The sequence below is a fragment of the Canis lupus genome, chromosome 20 (assembly GCF_003254725.2).
Source record: "Canis lupus dingo isolate Sandy chromosome 20, ASM325472v2, whole genome shotgun sequence".
NCBI lineage: Eukaryota > Metazoa > Chordata > Mammalia > Carnivora > Canidae > Canis > Canis lupus.
This window is the reverse complement of record NC_064262.1, coordinates 57,418,847-57,439,349: the sequence shown is the minus strand read 5'-3', so window position 1 is coordinate 57,439,349 and position 20,503 is coordinate 57,418,847. Positions and strand designations below refer to the sequence as shown.

Sequence of the window (20,503 nt, the reverse complement as noted above, 5' to 3'; positions counted from 1 at the left end):
CCACACATTTCTTCTCCCTTCCCTTATATTCCCTTTCACTATTATTTATATTCCCCAAATGAATGAGAACATATAATGTTTGTCCTTCTCTGATTGACTTACTTCACTCAGCATAATACCCTCCAGATGATCTCCTCTTCTTGTGAGGACAGCAGTCACACTGGATCAAGGACATCTTCGTGATCTCATTTTAACTTAATCACCTTTTTTTTTTAACATTTTATTTATTCACTCATGAGAGACACACACACACACACACAGAGGTAAAGACCTATAGGCAGAGGGAGAAGCAGGCTCCACGCAGGGAGCCCGATGCGGGACTCGATCCTGGGACTCCAGGATCATGCCCTGGGCTGAAGGCTAAACCACTGAGCCACCCAGGTGTCCCGCAAATAAACAAATCTTTTTAAAAAAGAAAATAAACTGTCCAATGGCTATACAAAGTGGCAGCCCTCTCTGGCTCCCTTGGCTTCTCCTCCGTGAGCCCCCGTGTTCACCACACTTCAACCCGCGGGATCTCGTGCCTGTCTTGAACACACTGGCCAGAGGCTGCCCCAGGACCCCCGGCGCTGGCCGCTCCCTCTGCTTGGAATGCTGTCCCCACAGAGATCATGTCACTGCTCGGGGCTGGGGGCAAGTGTCACCCCCTGGAGAACCCCTCCCTGGCTACTTCATTCACCTTAGCCGTTCAGTCCCTGTGAAGGCCACACTTGGCTCCAAGCCTCTGAAGAGCACTCACTCCATGAGCGGAATCTCCCCCTTGGTCTGCTTTATTTGGCTGTCATCTGCCTCCTTCCGGTGCCCCGATCTGCGGGGTAAAGATCGAGTCTGTGTTCTCAGGAAAGGCTCTGACATAGTAGAACATAATCCAACAATTATGGTCACCTCAACATCTTGAGCCATCAGGGAAACCACACCACCGTGAGATGGTACTTCACACCTGCTCAGGCAGCTACCTTAAAAAGACAGGCGATAACCAATGTGGGGAGCGCAGGGAAAAGTCAGAGCCCGCACCCCTGGGGGGGGTGCAGCCGCCCTGGGAAACAGGCTGCAGCTCCACCTAAGGTGACACGTTGATTTACCATGGGATCTGGCGAATGAAAGCATTTGTCCCCATGCACACCTGTGCACACGTGTTCAAAGCAGCATCACTTATAATCGCCAAATGTGGAAATAACCCAAACATCCAGTATGTGACGAAGGGAAAGCAAATGCGGCCCATCGCTTGGAATATTATTCGGCTGTAAACAGGAGTGAAGTGCTGGCACCCACGCTGTGTGGGTGAAGCTTGAAATCATCACCCTCAGTGAAAGAGGAAGGAGACGCCAAGGGACAAACGCTGTGTGACCCACTCACACGAAATAGAGTAAGCAAATCCATAGTGGGTGCCAGGGGCTTGTGGGGGAGTGACTGCTAAGGCCTATGAGGTTTCCTTCGGGGATGATTAAGATGTTCTAAAATAGTTTGTGGTCATGGATGCACGGCTCTATGGATATACAAAAAAACATTGAACCGTATGCTCTAAGTGAGTGAATTGCCTCATATGTGAATTCTAGCCCTATATAGATGTTACAAAAATTGACAATTTTGGCTGATTGAGTCCTCAATTTCTTTTTTTTTTTTTTACGATTTTTTATTTATTTATTCATGATAGTCACAGAAAGAGGAGAGAGAGGCAGAGACACAGGCAGAGGGAGAAGCAGGCTCCATGCTGGGAGCCCGACGCGGGACTCCATCCCAGGACTTCGGGATCATGCCCTGGACCAAAGGCAGGCACTAAACCTCTGAGCCACCCACGGATCCCCAAATCCTCAATTTCTATTTTTTTTTAGAGGACTTGATTTTCGAGACAGAGAGAGCACAAGTAGGGGCAAAGGAACAGGGAGAAGCAGAACCCCCACCCCAAGGGGAGAGCCCTAGGTAGAGCTTGATCTCAGGACCCTGGGATCATGACCTGAGCCAAAGGCAGATGCTTCATTGTCAGAGCCACCCAGGTGGCTTGATTTTTTAATGTAAGGCATGAATGAATGAATGAATGAATGAATGTAAGGTCAAGGGAGGCAGATCATGGCCCTCTCCATTCCTTGATGGTTAGATTGGAGGCCCAACACCATGGACCGCCCCAGCTCACTTGCCCAGGTTCTTTCGTGTAGAGCTGGGACTTGCATCAAGAGAGCGAGGTGCTCACGTTGGACCCAAAATTCACGACAGGCAAAAAACAAAAACAAACAAACAAAAAAAAACCATCTAAATACCCCAAGAAACAACAAACACTTCAGTGTAGGGATAAATACTATTTCATTGAAATATATTTAAAAATCAAAAGTAGTGCAAGAAAACCACCCCCACCCCCACGGTATTGGAAATAACAATTTGAATAAAGGCAATTAGCAGAGACTCAGTGTCTCCATCTGAAAAAGGGAAAGGGGGCGGAGGAGGACGAGCCGACGCGCCAACCTGCGGGCCCCCCGGTGGGGGCGGGGCACTGCCCCCGGCCCCGCCCCGCCCCGCCCGGGAGGCTCCGCCCCCGCCCGCCCATCTCTCGCAGCTACGCTCCTCTCGGCCAATCGGAGCTCGCCGTCGCTGCGCCGTAGCCAATAGAAATTGCTCTTCCCGACCTGGGGCGGGACGTGCCGCAGGTGCCTCCCCGCGGCTCCGGGGCCCCCGGCGGCGGCGGCGGCGGCACCTAGAGGACGGAGCGGGGGGCCCGGAGGACGCCGGGGTTCCTCCGGCCCCTGACGCAGGGCCTCTTGTCCTGCAGAAGGGCCCTTATTTCCCCAGGTAGACATCGCCGCGTCGGAGAAGGGCCTCCGTTTTCGGGGCGGGGTCTGCCGCCAGATCGATCTCCCCACCCCAGGCCCAGGGGTTGGGTGTCTCCTGGGCCGCGCTCGTCCCTGTCTTTGCAACAACTGAAGGCGAATAGGTCCTGTCATCTCAACTTACAGGTGGGGAAACTGAGGCTCAGGCCCCAAGGCGTTTGTCCAGGGCTCCTGACCACGGCTAGTGTACCCGCTTGGCTCCTGGGCAGGATGTCTCAGGCACCACTGACACTTGGGGTGGATGATTCTCGGTTGTGGGGTGTCCTGAGCGCTCTGGGGTATTGGGCAGCATCCCTGGCCCCCACCCACTCCACGCCAGGAGCACCCGCTGGGCTTGAAACAACCAAAAATGTCCCCAGACATCACCAATGCCCCCCGGGGAGCAGAATGTCCCCCAGGTGGGACCACCTGTGTCAGGAGGTTCCCCTGACCCCCAGGAGACTGCCCTCTGTGACAATCTGACCCCTGAGGTCCTGGGATGCTGCACACACTTAATGACACACCCTGAATGGGGGTGACTCACAGATGCTGGGGTTGCCCGGGTTTGAATCCTCTGACCCCTGGAGGTTTACTCTGAGGTCCAGTATGAGCAGGGGTCAGACTCAATATTTTTTTCAAATAATGAATGCAGGGTGTGTCGTCCTTGGCCCTGCTGACACTAAGGGCAGGTGACTCTCTGGGGGCATCCCAGGCTCTGTAGGGGGTCAGCAGCATCCCTGGCCCCCACTCACTCTGTGCCAGGAGCGCCCCGGGTCATGACATCAGACCAGAGACATCTCGAGACATTGCAAATGTGAGAGAGCAAGGGGCCTGGCTCTCCGAGTTGAGAGGGGTACTGGAGGCCCCAGGGGAGGCCTGTTGAAACACAGATGGCTGGGGACCAGCCCAGAGTTTCTGATTCAGCAGGTCTGGGGTGGGGCCCAAGAATCTGCATTTTGAAAGGAGTGTATATTGTAGTGGTGCTGCTGAATAGGGGGGGTCCCGCTCTGAGGCCCACTACCCACAAGCCACCCCTGCTTCACTGAGTGTCCTGGAGCAGGTGCTGGGTCCCTCAGATGGTGGGGGAGGGCACGGCAAGGCTGTGGATGTAGATGTTTTGGGAAGCACCCAAATCACTGCACCTGCTGATCAGGCCTGAAGCCAGGGATTGGGACCTGCTGCCTTTGGTAAGTAAGTGACGACAGTGCCTGCTTGATCCTTAGCGGTTGGGTAGGGTGCACAGGGCGCCTCAAGGGATGTGTGGGCGATCCCATCTGTCTTGTTAAAATAATAACAATAATAATATTGTTATTATTTTAACATTAGCTATATTATTATTGTTATTATTATTTAACATTAGCTGGTCGCCTATACTGAGCACTCGCACTGGGCTGGCTAATGTGGACACCACAGGGAACGGAACTGCCATCTCTGGTGGAGCAGACATTCTGGATACATAAATAATAAGTGCTGGGAAGACTAAAATAAAAGGGTAGGGCAGGGCAGGATAAGGACTATTCGAAATGGGGCTCCTGGGCAGCCCGGGTGGCGCAGCAGTTTAGCGCCGCCTTCAGCTCAGGGCGTGATCCTGGAGACCTGGGATCGAGTCCCACGTCCGGTTCCCTGCATGGAGCCTGCTTCTCCCTCTGCCTGTGTCTCTGCCTCTCTCTCTCTGTGTGTCTCTCATGAATAAATAAATAAAATCTTAAAAAAAAAAAAAAAAAAGAAACGGGGCTCCTCCCCACACCCCAGTCCCACATGGCCAGGTCCGTTGGGACTGTGTGCCCCCTGGGACGTGGAGAGGTCATTTCGAGGCTGTGGCCCTCAGGCCCTGTTTGGACAGGGCACCTGGACACAAGCAAACCCTGACTTGGGGGGTGAGTGGGGGAAAGCACAGCATAAACCTACCCCTAAGGGTAAAATGATGGAAAGGATGGTGGATACAATGTTTCCTTATCTTTAAAATGAGGATACTTGGGGGATCCCTGGGTGGCTCAAGGGTTTAGCACCTGGCTTCCGGCCAGGGCGTGATCCTGGGGACCCGGGATCGAGTCCCACGTCGGGCTCCCTGCGTGGAGCCTGCTTCTCCCTCTGCCTCCCTGCGTGTGTGTCTGTCATGAATAAATAAATAAATCATTAAAAAAAAAGATAAAATAAAATGAGGATACTTGCTGCTCTGCTACTTACGATTGTCCTGAGGACAAATAAGATCATGTCAATGCTTTGAACCCTGCCGGGGTGCAAACGAGCACGCAGGCAACATTACTAATGGTTGGGAGTCTCGGCGCGGAGGCCTGGGAAGGCAGAGAGCCGGCTCGGTTATGAATTCTGTGCAAAGTGAGGGTTGAAGAGATGTGAGCGAAGAGGCTGGGTTCTAGAACCCGAGGACAGCTCAGTTTGTTTTTCAGAAACTACCGTTTTCTGGCCCGGGGAAGTGACAGATGGTTGGCACGTGACCAGTGGTGTGTGCGCCCTGGTCCCAGGGTCCCAGGGCCGAGGCGCGCTCGCCGCCTGCCTAAGCCGGCCAGGCTGGCTCCCGAGACACCTGAGACACCTGCCGGGGCAGTAAGGCGGCGACAACCTCCAGGGAGCCGGCGTCGCCGCTCTGCTGGCTTTGGGCGGCCTTCCCGGGGCCTTGGAGGAAGTGCCCCCGCCCCACCCCGCCCCCACCCCCACATTTCCAGGAAGAGGGGCCTGAGGATCCCCACAGCGTGGGAAACACCTGGCGGAGCAACCTCAGACGTCAACAGGATGGCGAGCAGATAAACAAAGCGGTTGGGAGGAGCGCAGCTTGTCCCCCCAGCCCCGTGGAGGTGGGGGCAGGCTTGCAGGGACGTCCTCCTCCTCCCCAGGGGGAGTCACTTGGTGACGGCCCCGTGGAAATGGAAGAGCTTGTGGCCTGGAGCAGCTGACCCCGGGGCGCGGGACACTCCGGGGCGCTTTCTGCTGCTACTCAACTTACAGTTGGGGAATGAATGCCAAGCTTTTTCCTACCTGTTGGTTCTGGACACTACTAACCTACTAACCCAACACTGTCGTGAGGATCATGTGACTTGTGAAAGGTGTGAAATGATGAGCAATGTCAAAACAGAAGCGACCCTATTGATTGAAGCTCTTGGTTCATAAAGGGCGAAATCATAACTCCCGTTAGCTTAAGTCATAAAAAAACACAGCAAACAGAATGAATCACAGGACAGCCCAAGGACTTCCTGATTCAGGCAGGGCTAGATCCAGGTGCTTTAAACAATGTTATTAAGGCCCGGGACCCCTCTCTCTCTTTGGGATCTGCTCTCTTCTGTTTGGACTTAATTTTCAGACAAGCTCCACTATTGGGTAGTAAAAATCACTCTTGGAAGCTCCAGGGGTTAACCCTAGAGCACGATGAGAAGGACTCCACTTACATTCCAAACAAAATCCCAAGGCTGACTCTCATGGGTCCCACTGAGTCACAAGTCCATTTCTGAACCAATCAGTGAGGCTGGGGGCAGGGGTAGGGGAGGTAAATGCTCTGATTCATGGGCTAAGGTGGGCTAAGGTGGCAGTGCAGTCCTGGGAACTATATGGACACAAGAACTGGGTTGCCATGTCCAGAAGAGGAGCTCGGTGCCCAGCAGGCAAAGCACCACTCTCACAGGGCCCCAGCACGTGTGGGGCTCCCACAGAGGAGATGCCCATCCACTTCCGTTCCTACCCCACTCCACGTCCTGGAAACAAAGGCACAGGTGGTTTCCTCCCCTCTAACTGATCCAGCACCAGTGTTGAATGTGCTTACCCGTTCACTTGGGGTGGTTCCAGCTCTGGGCTACTGTCACTGCCTGGCCCTGCTCACTCGACCACACTGCCTTCCCCTCCTGGACTCCGTGCTGACTTTTGTTAGAAAGATTTGGGGTGGGGGAGGTCTCCTTTGGTTTTCTTCGCTAGAGTGGAGTTCTTTGCACTAATGCAGGGGTGCGTTTTATTTATTTTTATTATTTTTTAAATTTTATTTATGTATTCATGAGAGACACAGAGAGAGGCAGAGGGAGAAGCAGGCTCCCTGCAGGGAACCCAATGCGGGACTCGATCCCAGGACCCCAGGACGATGCCCGGGGCCGAAGGCAGATGCTCAACCGCTGAGCCACCCTGGCTGCCCAGGGATGCATTTTATAGGTCATGTGTCTGCTTGGACAGCCTGACAGCAGCGTCCCTGGAGGAGGGGGCCTCACAGGGCAGACAGGTGGGTTGGGGGCCAGCCAACCTCTGTCTGGTTGCAGAGAGAGTATTTTCAGAGAACTGGTCCATTCCTGTCCTACAAGGAGATGAAGGTGGCACGCAGACAGTACACCGGAAGGCAAAGATCTTTTCTTCCTGTGTGTTTTTACTATTTTTTAATTTTAAAATTTATTTATTTATTATTTTACTTATTTATTCATGAGAGACACACACAGAGAGAGGCAGAGACAAGGGCAGAGGGAGAAGCAGGCTCCATGCAGGGAGCCCGATGTGGGACTCCACCGGAACTCCAGGGTCATGCGCTGGGCCGAAGGCAGGTGCTAAACCGCTGAGCCCCCCCAGGGATCCCCTTTTTACATTTTTTTCCTTTTTACATTTTTTTGAGGCAAATTTCATATAACATAAAATTAACTGTTTTAGAGAACACCCTTCATTGGTGTGAATGAATGCACAATGTTGCATAACCATCAACCCCATCTAATTGTGGGACATGTTTGTCACCAGAAGGAAATCCCGTACCTGTTCCCAGTTACTCCTCCTCTTCCTCGCCCCCCCTGGCTCCCACCACCTCCTCTCTGTCTCTGTGGACGGGCCTCCTCTAGGGACCTCCTGGGAGTGGGGTCCTGCAGGACGTGTCCTTCTGGGTCTGGGTTCCCTCCCTGAGCCCGGTGTCCTCGGGGTCTGTCCACGTGGGGGCAGGTGTTGGGGTCTGGTCCCTTCCTTCTTGAGGCTGGGTCGCATTCCAGTATATGGAGGGCCCATTCACCCGTTGATACTTTAACTCCCACCCTTTGTCTATTGTGGGTAATGCTGCTGTGAACATGGCTGGGCCAGAATCTGTTTGGGTCCCTGCTTTCAACTCTCTTGTGTACATACCTAGGAGGGCAGTCTTTGGGTCCTAGAGTAATTATTTTCGAAGAACTGCCATACTGTTTCCCATGGTGGCTGCACCACTTTATATTCCTACTTCTATGTCTTTTTGTATATCGAGAGTTTAAAAACAGGCAGAAGGGCAGCCCCGGTGGCGCAGCGGTTTGGTGCTGCCTGCAGCCTGGGGTGTGATCCTGGAGACCTGGGATCGAGTCCCACATCGGGCTCCCTGCGTGGAGTGGAGCCTGCTTCTCCCTCTGCCTATGTCTCTGCCTCTGTTTCTGTGTCTATGAATAAATAAATAAAATCTTTAAAAAAATAAATAAAAATAAAAACACGCAGAAAAAGGGGCACCTGGCTGGTTCGGTTGGTGGAGCATGTGACTCCTTGATCTTGGGGTCGTGAGTCTGAGCCCATGTTGGGCATAAAGCTAACTTAAAAAAAAAAAAAACAGGCATAAAAATACATTGAGGAGATTCATTTTTCATTTGCAGAAAATCTAGTCTTTGCTTTTGACAACATGCCAAACATCATGAAAATTAAAAAAAAAAAAAAAAGGCAACCAAATAGGGGCTCTAGGCTAACTTGAGTGGCACATCCAGGATTGGAGAGATGTGTGAAATAGAAAATGAAAGCACACATTGATCTGACTTTTTGTTTGGAAGAGAAAAAGGAAAGTGACCAGCTGCGAACAAATTTGTTTCCTGGAGTGTTGTTTTAGGGCATAAATGGTGGCATGAGGCGATGCTTTGCAAACTACGAGAAACACACAGGGATGGATTCTCAGGGCCCTGCAGGGGTGAGGAGCCTGGTGGCAGCAGGATCACCAGGAGGATCCCTTCACCCCTCCAGCGGCTCCCTCCCGCCGCCCCCTCCCGGGATAGACATTTAACCCATCTTCTGGGGGGAAATTCCTTGGTTCTTGCAGGAAGGAAACAGGGAGGAAATGGAAAAATTAAAATTACCCTATCAGGGCTCCTGTGGATCTGAATTCTTCTCCACACTCAGCAATGGGGTTAGACCGGGGTCTTCCAACCTGTGCACCTGCGAACACTGGGGGCTGGTTGGGCTGGGGGCGTCCTGTGCACCGCAGGGTGTCGAGTGACATCCCCGGCCTGCAGGTTTTGATGCCATTTGATGCCAAGTGCACCGCCCCCCATCACAACCACCACAAATGTGCCTGACCTCCCGCACCGTCCCCCTGACCCTGGCTGAGAACCGCTGGGTCAAACCTGTTGGACTCCAATGAATAACTGGAGCTGCTCATCAAATTACCATGCATTGCCCGGCAGTGTCAGGAGGTCCTCTCCGGCTACTGTACAGTCAGGAAAACTGAAGCCAAGAATCGCCCAGTCCGAGACCCTTAGGAGAACCTGAGCCCCCGGCTCTCTGCGGACGGCCTCGGTGGAGCCACGTGGCAGCAGCTAGCTGGGCTCGGGGCGCGCTGCAGTGGGTGCCGTGTGCGCCTCTGCTTCAGTCTCCCTAGTCTGATTTCCCGAACGGCGCCCAGGGTCCTCTTTTCCCCGCCGCCGCCGAGCGGGGTCTCGAACCCTCAACTCCGCGCTCCCCCGCGCTCCAGCGGGTCTCGGGAGCGGCGCTCGGGGGAGGGGCGGCGCTTCGCGGCCCGGCGCGCAGCCTTGTGGGGATTGTAGTCCCGGCCCCGCCCCTGGTCCCGCGCCGACCCCGCCCCTGGAACTACGCTCCCGTCGTGCCCCGCGGCGCGGGCGGAGGCGGGGCAGGCGGTCGGTTGCTAGGACTTGGCAGGCGCAGCGCTCGCGTGTGGCGCTTCAGGTAAGCGCGGGGCTCCGGGGGGCTCGGTTCTCGCGGCCCGGGCTCCACGGACGGCAAGTCGGGGTGGCGGCTTGGGCGGGGGTGGGGGTGGATTCTCGGCCGGCGGGGACGCCGGCCGCGCCGGGGGCGAGGAGGCAGCCGGGGGCATCGGCGCGTGTGCGCGTGCGCGCGGGGCGGCCGGACCGAGGGCCGCCGCTCCCCGCGCCCGTGTGCGCGTGCGCGCGCCCCTGCGGCCGGCGGTGGAGACCCCGTGCGCCCGCGGCGCCCTCGGCCCCTCCCCCCGCGCGCGCGCCTGGGGTCATCCCGGCCCGCCCCCCGCCGCCCCCGCCGCCGCGCCGCCGGTTTACTGGTGTCCCCGCCCTGCAGGCGTCGTAGAGATTGCTGAAGGCGTGAGTGGTCGGGGCCTCTCCCCCGCCCCCCGGCAGAGGGGTCCCCCGCACCCCGCGTGCCCCCACGTTCTGGAACTTCCAAGCGCAGGAGGCCGCGTGGTCCGTGTAAGCGACGGGGCACACCGCCTCCGAGGAGCCCTCCGGGACTGCCCGCCCCCGAGACTGTGGGGTCCCTCGCGCCGCCGTCCCTGGGGTGGGTGACCCCGGGGCCCAGCTTCTGGCCTGCCTGCCTCCTGCAGGGCTGGAGCAGCCGCAGGCCGGAGCCCCACGGGGGCTGCCTGCAGAGCCCGAGTCCGCCCGCCAGGCCTGCCGGGGGTCGTGGGCAGTTCCAGGGCACCCCCGATGGCGGTGGGGTGCCGTGGGGGGCTGTAGCGACCGGTGTCCGTGGGGCTGCCCGTGCACCGGACCCCCGCCTGGGGCCTGCCGCTGGAGGCCGGGCACCGACCGTGAACTAAGTGCTTGTGAGCAGCCGCGGAGATGCCCGGGCCGGGCCGCACTGGGCAGGAGCAGCAGAGGCTTGGAGGGCGGCCGAGGGGGCAGCCGGGTGCCTGGAGCCCGCTCCTGGGCGTGAGCACGTGTGCGCCGACGTGTGCAGCGGGGCCGGGGCTCAGCAGGTCACCGACTCTGGACGCTGCTGCTTTCTTCGCCCGCCTCCCCCCCTCCCCGGGGCGCAGGGCCTGTGCCTGGTCAGTCCTGACTCTGCCTTCCTGCCTCGCGGCCCCCGAAGCCCTTCCAGCCCTCAGAGCCTCGCCGGGGCGTGTAGGAAGGGTTCGTTCCCCGAGCTCCCTCCTGGGTCGCTGGGAGGACGCGTGGCCGCTGCAGCCCGGGCAGCTGTCGGCCTCGTGTGCGCGTCTGCTGACCGGGCAGCTGCCCATGTCCCACCCCGCCCGCTTTCTTCAGCAGCCTCGCCAAGGGGAAGTTCGACCATTTAAAACAGACGTATCTGTGGTTTTTAGGATATTTGTGGGGTCATCGCAAGTTGTCATCGTGGTATTATTCCAGAACATTCCACCCGCTCCAAAGTAGTCACTCCCCATCACCCCCGAGCCCCCTGCCCATGCATGGGCGAGCCCGTCCTGGACGTGTCACACCTGTGGGCTCCCATCCTGTGGGGCCTCCGGTGTCTGGTTCCTGAGCGTCATGAGCTGGGGTCCATCCATGGGGCGGCATGGAGGGGGGCTTACCCCCGTTTGTGGCTGAGTACTGTGCCGGTGTGTGGATGGACACGTTGCGTGTATCCGCCTCTCCACTGAAGGACACGGGCCATGCCCACCTTCCGGCGCTGTGAATCCTGTGCTATGAACACGTGTGTGCAGGTTGCCTTGGACGCGTGTTCCCGGTGCTCCCGGGCACATACCTGGGCATGGACTGGAGCAGCCACTGGTCAGACGGTGACTGCTGTGGTTTCCACCCATCCTGCCCGGGAGCTGGCACCAGAGCCCACAGCGTCCCAGTGGCAGGCTCCTTTGCTTGCCACCTGTTCTAACGAGACAGCCGTACTTTGAGAGGAACAAGCAAGACTCTGTGTCTTGCCGTACAGATGAGGAGCTGTCGTGGCCTGTGTGGGCTGCGGGGTGCTGGGCGTGGTGTGTGCTGGGGGTCGGTGCGGAGTCGGCGCCGCGGACCTTCCCTCCATGGGAAGTGCTGCAAGTGCTGGGGGGCCCTGTACACGTTCCACTCCTCGGAGCTGCCACCAGCACCCCTGGTTCTGCACATTTGCCAGACTTGCGTCGTGAGCTCGGGACGTAGCGTGGTGGGCCAGGATGTCACGGGCAGGTCATCCTCCAGCAAGTCTGGCTGACAAATACGGGGGGTTCTGTGCAGCTGATGCGTGTGCTGGGAGACGTGTCGCAAGAGATAGAAGCCCACGGTTGTCAGATGGGGGCCCGTCCACTCCAGGATGCCGGCGGGCCGCGTGCTCTGGGTGCACGGTGGCACATTGGGTCCTCCAGCATCAGGTCGAGATGGCGGGTCATTGCGGCCTGACGTTATCTGAGCCGGTCCCGACCCACAGGGTCAAGATGCGAGGGTCGTGCGTAACATTAAGTGTCCTGGCAGCCCCGGTTCCAAAAACTGCTCAAAGGAACAGGTGAAGTTACTAACGCGTTTGTTTAAGCTAAAACACGGAGCGTGATCACCTGAGCCCGAGGCCAACGTGAAGACGATTACGGAGACGATTCCCGTTCTTTTTCTCGCTAAGTCTCCGCCACCCAGGGCGCGTGTTCACTGGTGGTTCGTGTCAAAGGGACACGGGACTGTCGATGACGGTTTAAGCTGTGCCGACCCAGAGTTGGGAGGATGTGAGCCCGAGCGTGGCCAGGGCTGCATTGTGTGTGGGCGGAGCTCTCGGAGGAGCCTTCAGCCGCCGCGCTCCGGGACCTGGGCCGGACCTGGGACGGACTCCTGCGGCTTCCCCGCCTCCTGCGCTGACGGATGATGCTCTGCTCCGATCTCTATCTCCCACAGTCGGAGCCGTGCCAAGGATGGACCCCGCCCCGGGCCCCGTGGAGCAGCGTGGGGACGAGAAGACCGGGAGCCCCGAGCAGGAGCCCGAGCGCTGGCAAGCCCTCCCGGTCCTGTCCGAGCAGCAGTCCCAGGACGTGGAGCTGGTGCTGGCCTACGCCGCACCCGTCCTCGACAAGCGCCAGACCTCGCGCCTCCTCAAGGAGGTGTCGGCCGTCCACCCGCTGCCCGCCCAGCCTCACCTCAAGAGGGTGCGGCCGAGCCGCGATGCCAGCCGCCCGCATGCGCTAGAGATGCTGCTGTGCCTGGCGGGGCCGGCCGCGGGCACCAGGTCGCTCGCCGAGCTGCTCCCGCAGCCGGCCGTGGACCCTCGGGGCCTGGGCCAGCCCTTCCTGGTGCCTGTGCCTGCCCGGCCGCCCCTGACCAGAGGCCAGTTTGAGGAGGCGCGGGCCCACTGGCCCACATCCTTCCACGAGGATCGGCAGGTGACACGTGCCTTGGCCGGGCGGCTCTTCTCGGCGCAGGAGCGGACAGTGATGCAGGGCCACATGGAGCAGGCCGTGTGGGCCGCTCGGCAGGCGGCTGCCAGGGGCCTGAGGGCGGTGGGGGCCGTGGTGGTGGACCCGTCCTCAGGCCGAGTGCTGGCCACGGGTCACGACTGCAGCAACGCGGCCAGCCCCCTGCTGCACGCCACCATGGTGTGCATTGACCTGGTGGCCCAGGGCCAGGGCCGCGGCGCCTATGACCTCGGCCCCTACCCCGCCTGCTCCTTCGTCCCAGCCGTTACTCCCCAGAGCGTCCGGGTGGGCTCCGTGCGCAAGCTGGACGAGGATGGGGACATGCATGACGACAGCGTCCCTTATGTGTGCACGGGCTACGACCTCTACATCACCCGCGAGCCCTGTGCCATGTGCGCCATGGCCCTGGTACACTCCCGGGTGCAGCGCGTTTTCTACGGGGCACCCTCGCCCGACGGTGCCCTGGGGACCCGCTTCCGCATCCACGCGCGGCCTGACCTCAACCACCGCTTCCAGGTGTTCCGTGGTGTCCTGGAGGCCCAGTGCCGCCGCCTGGACCCTGGCGCGTAGACAGCGGGGCCCGCGGGCTTCCGGACCTTGCTCTGCTCCGACGGCTCGGCCTCCTGTCAGACTGCACCCGCAGGCCTTTGCCTGTCTCGTTGCCGCCCAGCGGCTGTGGTCCTGTTGGGCAGTTTTAGGGACAACTTGCGTCTCCCTCCCTGAAGCCAGACCCCATGCCGTTCCCACTGGTGTGTGGGGATGCATTTGTGCCCAGACTGAGCTCGTCCCTGGGCCTGAGCTTAGCGCGGGTCCAGCCTGGCCCGGAACCTGGGCACGTGCTCTTCCTTGCTCCAACCACCTTCAGGCCCGAGCCCAAGGGTCCCCTGGGACGGTGTCCCCTTTGTCCCAGGTGTCGGAAAACGGCCCTGCTTGTGAAAATAAACAACCCCAAACCAGGTTGGTGTCTGTTGGCAGAGGCAGGGGGCCATGGTGGCCGAGGGTACGTGGGTCGGGGTGACTGCTACTTCAAGATTTGGGTCTCATATAGGGAAGTGGAGCTCTGAGCACGGGGGGAGGAGCGCAGCCCCCCGCGGCACCTCCCTGCCGTGTCCTAGGCCTCAAGGGTGTGGCCGGCCAAGGCTGTTTACACTAGTGTGTAGCCTGCCAGCCTGGCCTCCACTCACTGAAAGCCTCCTTCCGGTCGTCCTACCTCCCGCCCTTCACGGCTGGCAGGGGGACCCCACGGGGCGGGCCAGGGTCTGCTAGGCCTCAGCGCCAGAACCCAGGTATGTCTGTCTGTCCGCGGCCCGTGTGGCCCAGCTCATCTCTGCTCTGAGCCTCCCCTAGAAGCCCTGGGGTCTGCTCCAGCCATGGGTGCGGGGCGGGGCCGTGAGCCCACCGGGCGTGCAGCCGCCGAGGGTCTCCTGAGGGTGGTGTGGACCCTGGGAACTCTGCCATTGGAACCTCGTCACGTAGACAAGTGCGGGAAAGAGGCCTGCAGTTCTTGTCGGGTGCCCACCTCCAGGGACCCGGCCCCGGCCCCCACCAGTGCCCGTGCTGGGGTGCCGTGGGGCCCGGTGGGTGCTGGGCGTTGCCTCGTGACTCTGGCTTCCGTCCTGGAGATGGCAACGTCCACCCACAGGGAACCAGCAAATTCCCCGCAGCCGCGCGCGTTGGTGGCAGCCGGCTGTCCGGGGCCACTCGGTGACAGCCGCTCACCTGGTTCCGTGTGGGAAGGGCCACTGGGAGCCAGGCGCGTCCCCAGGGGCTTCGCTTGGGCTGTGGCGAGGTCCTGAGCTCCGTGAGGCTGGCAGGGCAGCGCCGCAGACCGCGGACTCGGGTAACGTCTCGCAGCAGCGGCGCGCGGGGTCCAGCTCTCTGTGGCCCTGAGGACGTGCTCAGAGCCGCTCAGGGATAGACAGGAAGCCTGGGGCCGTGGGGGAGGCCAAGGAGTGGGACGAGGAGGTGGGGGGGTCCCCGGAGGATTTTGGTTGTGGCCCAGCGTGTGAGGGGGCAACAGCCTGAGGCTCTCCTGCTGGCACAGGAGCTGCCCGGGGCTGGGGGCAGGTGGCGATGGCTTGGGAGCAGAGCACACACACCTCCGGGGGTGGCCTGGAGGTGAGGACTGTGGCTGTGGTATCGGGGCCCCGCAGCGGCCTTGGGGACCTCCTGACTGTGGCTGTCTCCCCTCCAGGTGGCTGCAGCCTTCTGCCCCGCCCAGCTGTCAAGCGGAAATGTCTGGTGAGTCTCGCCCAGAGGCCTTGCAGCAGGGGACCCGGCTTCTCGGTTCCCCTGGGAGTGTCCCCTGGTGGTCGGGCCCTAATGCCCTGCTCCTCCCCAGGGGCGCACACCACTCTCCCCACGAGGGGTGTCGGGTCGCTTCCTAGTTCCGAGCCAGATGACGGGGCAGTGCCAGGTTCCACGGCCAGGCCTTCTGCCTCAGGCCCATCTGGTCGTGGACTTCCGTAGGGTGTGAGGTTTGGGCATCTGGGTTCACACCTACACGCGTCAGGCACCACTCACTCTCAGGTTTGCCCGCCTCGTACTGCTCAGAATGGGGTGGAGGCTGCAGGTAAAATGACGTGGGCCCTGGAGGGGGTGCTGGTGGCCAGGTGGGATCCCTGTCGGGACCTTGGACGGGAGCCAGTGACCGGGGCGTGGACTGTGATTCCGTGTGGGGAGGCCCTGCTCCCACGTCTGACTGCAGAGGCTCAGGTGGGATCGAAGCCCCTCTTTGCTCACGCTCGGGACAGGCCGTGGCTTCCTGTGTCACTTGGTAAATGCCTGAGGTCTCTCCGGGGTCAGTAAGGGGAGGTCTGTGTCCATCTGGCCACCCCTCCGGCCCACTCTCGGTCAGCTGGCATTCTCACCGCCGCCCTCCCCCAGAACCCACTGGGCTCTCCTTCACTTTCTGGAGTCTTTATTCAAAGACCATCTTTTTCAGCGAGGCCTAACTTGGCTACTGTCTTGTATGTATGTGCTTTTTTAAGTATTTCATTTATTTACTTATGAGAGGCAGAGTCACAGGCAGAGGAGGAGGAGCAGGCTCCCTGCAGGGAGCCCAGTGCGGACTCCATCCCAGGACCCCAGGATCACCCACTGGGCTGAAGGCAGACGCTCAACTGCTGAGCCACCCGAGCGTCCCTGCCTTAATCTTTTAAGTAGGCGGCACACCCGGCACGGAGCCCCAGTGCAGGGCTCAGTCTCACAACCTCACGACTGTGAGATCGAGACCTGAGCTGAGATGGAAAGTCCGGTGCTTACCCACCCGAGCCACCCGGGCACCCTGCCTCTCCTCTTAGAGGGCAGCCAGCCAGCACCCCAGCACACACATCCCTGTCAGCCCCCGCCCGCCGCAGCGTCTGCACACACACTCATTCACTGGGATTGTCGCTCTCCCCCGGCCAGAAGGGCAGCCCCTCAAGGCCATGGCTGGCTGCTTTTTTATTTATTTATTTTTTTTAAAGATTTATTTATTTATGATAGACATGGAGAGAGAGAGGCAGAGAGAGAAGCAAGCTCCATGCACCGGGAGCCCGACGTGGGATTCGATCCCGGGTCTCCAGGATCGCGCCCTGGGCCAAAGGCGGGCGCCAAACCGCTGCGCCACCCAGGGATCCCAATGGCTGGCTGCTTTTGTTCATGAATGAGCCCCCGAGGTGCTCCTGAGACGTGCCCAGCCACAGGGTGATGTTGAAAGGCTGAGGGGCGGCGCTGACCAGTGACTGTGTTACAGGCCGAAGCAGGTCTCCAGTCCCGACCCCTGGGCCTGTGAAATGGGGTCTTAGTTGGAAGCAGAGTCGCGTGTGTGACTAGTAGACAGGAGGCCACAGTGGAGCCTAGGACCCAGTGATAGGTATTCTTAGACGCACAGGGGAGGTGGCCTCGTGTCACCGAGGCAGGCACCAGAGCGAGGCGGCCACAGGCCGAGGGTCCCCCAGGCCCCAGGAGCTGGGAGAGGCAGGAAGGACCCTCCGCTGGAGCCCCAGAGGACGCGCGGCCCCGCCACACCTCGACCTCAGACTTCTGGGCTCCGGGACGGGGAGAGAATAAATCTCTGTGGTTGGTGGCCGTGCCTTAGAGCTGCCCCAGGAAGGTCGTGCGCCCAGAGTGCGGAACCTTCCCTGGAGGCGGACTTAACGGTGTCTGGGCGCTGCCGCGAGTCTACGTGGCCTCCCTGCCTGTTCTTAGGAGTCAGCACAGTGTCATGATTTAAACCACGTTTATGGGATCCCTGGGTGGCGCAGCGGTTTGGCGCCTGCCTTTGGCCCGGGGCGCGATCCTGGAGACCCGGGATCGAATTCCACGTCGGCTCCCGGTGCATGGAGCCTGCTTCTCCCTCGGCCTGTGTCTCTGCCCCTCTCTCTCTCTCTCTCTCTGTGACTATCATAAATAAATTACAAAAAAAAATTTAAACCACGTTTATCATTCCATGTTGTGAAGTCAGGGGTCCTCAAACCCAGGTGCGGGCACGGCTGGTTCCGCCCCCCCAGGGCCCCAGGGAGACCCCTCCAGCCTTGTCCCGTCCAGAGGCGCCCCCTCCCGGCCCGCGGCCCCTCCTCCGTCCTCACTGCCAGCAGCACAGGGCCTGTCCGTCTCTGGGGCTCCCCCCCTCTCGGGAGGAGCTGGTGAGGACACCTGGAACCCAGGGTCACCCCCACCGCGGGGCCTTGGACGAGGTCTCATGTGCTGCGGGAGGTGACGCGTCCACAGGTTCTGAGGAGGGACGCGTTTGGGGCTGTCGCTGAGGCCCCCCACCTGGTCTCGTTCCTGGTGTTTTCTGTCCCTGCAGAAAAGGAGAACAACTTCCCGCCGCTGCCCAAGTTCATCCCCCTGAAGCCCTGCTTCTACCAGAACTTCTCCGACGAGATACCCATTGAGCACCAGCTCCTGGTGAAGAGGATCTACCGGCTGTGGCTGTGTGAGCCCGCGGGCGGGGCGGGCGGGGCCTCCCGTCTCTGACCCCAGCCCGGGACAGCCCAGACCGCGGAGCGGCCCCGGCCCCCGTGAACCCAAATTTTGGGCCCAACCTTGCCTTTCTAACCAAGTGATGTCCCCTGAGCCCCCCGGCCCCGAGACGTTCGTGCTGACCAGAGCCGCGGCCCAGCTCTCCGTGGGTGGGGGGTCCTGGCCCGCTGCCCGGCGCCCCCTCACCCTCCTCGCCCCCCTCCCCAGTCTACTGTGCCACCCTGGGGGTCAACCTCATTGCCTGCCTGGCCTGGTGGATCGGCGGCGGCTCGGGAGCCAACTTTGGCCTGGCCTTGGTCTGGCTGCTGCTCTTCTCTCCCTGTGGCTACGTGTGCTGGTTCCGGCCCGCGTACAAGGCCTTCCGGTGAGTCGGCGCGGGGCTGTGCGTCTGCGGGGCCTCGGGGAGCGGCTGGTGCTCCGGGGCGAGCCAGGACGCCTGACCTTGTGCTCAGGACACGAGCCTGTCGCCTGGCGCGGGTACAGGAACCTTTCTCCCGTCCTGCTTGCGGGACGGCTTCTACCCCGGGTCCGCAGACTGCAGCCAGCTGTGGCCTGTGTTGCCTTCTGGTGACTAAACTGAGGGACGCTTCACGTGTTAGCTGACTTCCCGTTTCAGTGTTCGGTGCTTTCACGGCGTCGTGGAGCTATCACTTCCGTGTAGTTCCAGAACATTCTCTCCCCGCTGAGGCAACCCCGTCCCCATCAGCTGTCACTCCCCCTCTCCCGGCTCCCCCGATCCCCCTCCCCATGCGTGGATGAGCCCGTCCTGGACATGTCACACACGTGGACTTGCACCCCGTGGGGCTTCCTGTGTCTGGTTCCCTCCCTGAGCATCCTGGGCTCCTCACTCCTATTCCCGGTCAAGCGATGCTCCCGTGTGTGGTGGACACGCTGCGTGTACCCACCCTGGGTTGTTGGCAGCCCGTGGCTTCTGTGGACACTGGCCGCCCTGAGCCCATTGCTCCGGAGCTGCCGTGCTTGCCCCTACGTGGTCCGAGTCCCAGGCTCTGAGTCCGTGGGAAGCGTCCCTGAGGGGCCCTCCTTGACGAGAGCTGGAAACGCGCGTGTGTGCGGAGGCCGGGAGGGGCTGTTCTCCGGGCCCCGGGCCGGCTCAGGCCGCCTCAGCAGGAACACAGGGGTGTGCGGACTGCCTGGGAGCTGCCCTGCCCCTTCCCGCCTCCACCTCCAGGGCCCTGTTGTCCTCGGTCTGCCGACGCACCTTCTCCCCGGTTAACCCCCCGCAACCACGGGAGCGTCAGCCGCTCGTACTGAGATCGCTCTGGTCCCTCTGCAACCGGGAGCGTGTCAGGGTGCAGCGGGTTTCCAGCATCTCGGCCCCGCAGAGCCCAGGCCCCGTCCGAGCGCACATGGGGTGCTGCTGGGGAGGGCGCAGACCCCCGCGGGCCCTGCCGTGTGCGAGGGCGGCGGTGACGGCCGTCCCCTCTCCTCTCCAGAGCCGACAGCTCCTTCAACTTCATGGCGTTCTTCTTCATCTTCGGAGCGCAGTTTGTCCTGACCGTCATCCAGGCGATCGGCTTCTCGGGATGGGGCGCATGGTGAGCCAGGCCGCGGAGCCCGGGCGTGCCGCGTGTTCGCTGTGGGGCGGGAAGAGCCCGAGCCGCCTGGGGCGTGAGACGCGGGGCGTGAGACGCGGTGCGTGTGCTGCCCTGGCCTCTGAGCACTCAGGGCGGCGCGGGCAGGGCTGGGGCTGGGTCTTGCCTGGGACGTGCTCACGGGCCCCCAGGAGGCTGGGAGGTGTGCCCCTGCGGTGTGTCCGGGAGGAGCGGTCAGCGGACGGCAGGAGGCCTCCCCAGGACAGTGACCCCGCTGTGGACAGCGAGCCAGTCTTATCTGTGTTGAAGGTGTTGTACCCAGTGGCGTGGCTGTCGTCACAAGTTACAACAAGCAGACTTATTTCCTGCTTCCGGGCTCAGGAATCTGATGTGACCTTCATGAAGCTATAACTTGGGTGTGGGCAGGGCTGGTCCCCCTGGGGACCCAGGGAGAGCTCCTCCTGTCCCTCACCTTCCAGAGATGCCCCCTCCCCGGCCTGCGGCCCCTCCTCCACCCTCGCCACCAGCATGGGGTCTGCCCGTCTGAGGCTGCCCTCCCCTGCCTCCCTCTCGGGGGGACCCCCTGGGAACCCAGAGTCATCCCCACCCTGGGGTCTTGAACGAGGTTCCCTTTGCTGCCGGAGGAGATACCTCCCAGGTCCCAGGATGAGGATGTGGGTGCTTGCAGGGCTCCTGGCTGGCTGCAGGTCGTCGTTGGCGTCGTGTCCCATGGGTGACACCTGAGGCTGTCTGAGGGTGCCCCTGCTTTGGTGCGGAGTCCTCTGTGTGTGCTCAGGTGGGCCCTGTGTGGCCTCTCAGTTGGCATCTTGTGGGGTTTTGATGGCCTCCCGAGCCTGCTCCTCAGCTCCTTCCTGTCGTCCACCTGCTCCTGTGTCTTTTGATCCCTTAAAGATCTAGGGGTCACCTTCTGCTCTAATCTG

The 20,503-nt window shown here is 60.6% G+C and overlaps 2 protein-coding genes across 10 annotated transcripts in view; both read left to right on the top strand.

Annotated features, from left to right (window-relative positions):
• The first annotated feature begins 2,663 nt into the window (after positions 1 to 2,663).
• Positions 2,664 to 20,503, top strand: part of SCAMP4 (secretory carrier membrane protein 4) — a 28,091-nt gene continuing 10,251 nt past the window's right edge. For 2 of the 9 annotated variants that reach the window (XR_003140780.3, XM_025456785.3), the window contains exons 1-5: positions 9,588 to 9,671; positions 15,236 to 15,282; positions 17,834 to 17,962; positions 18,217 to 18,373; positions 19,464 to 19,565. Coding sequence is in view for 8 of the 9 variants with exons in the window: in XM_025456785.3 (XP_025312570.1) it covers positions 15,276 to 15,282; positions 17,834 to 17,962; positions 18,217 to 18,373; positions 19,464 to 19,565 (395 nt within the window). In the remaining variant the exon portion in view is untranslated. The other 7 variants (XM_035703041.2, XM_025456790.3, XM_025456787.3 and 4 more) reach the window with 7 other exon arrangements.
• Positions 9,592 to 13,998, top strand: ADAT3 (adenosine deaminase tRNA specific 3). Its single transcript, XM_025456784.3, has 2 exons — positions 9,592 to 9,671; positions 12,527 to 13,998. The coding sequence occupies exon 2, from the start codon at positions 12,544 to 12,546 to the stop codon at positions 13,609 to 13,611; it is 1,068 nt and encodes a 355-aa protein (XP_025312569.1). The 5' UTR covers positions 9,592 to 9,671; positions 12,527 to 12,543; the 3' UTR covers positions 13,612 to 13,998.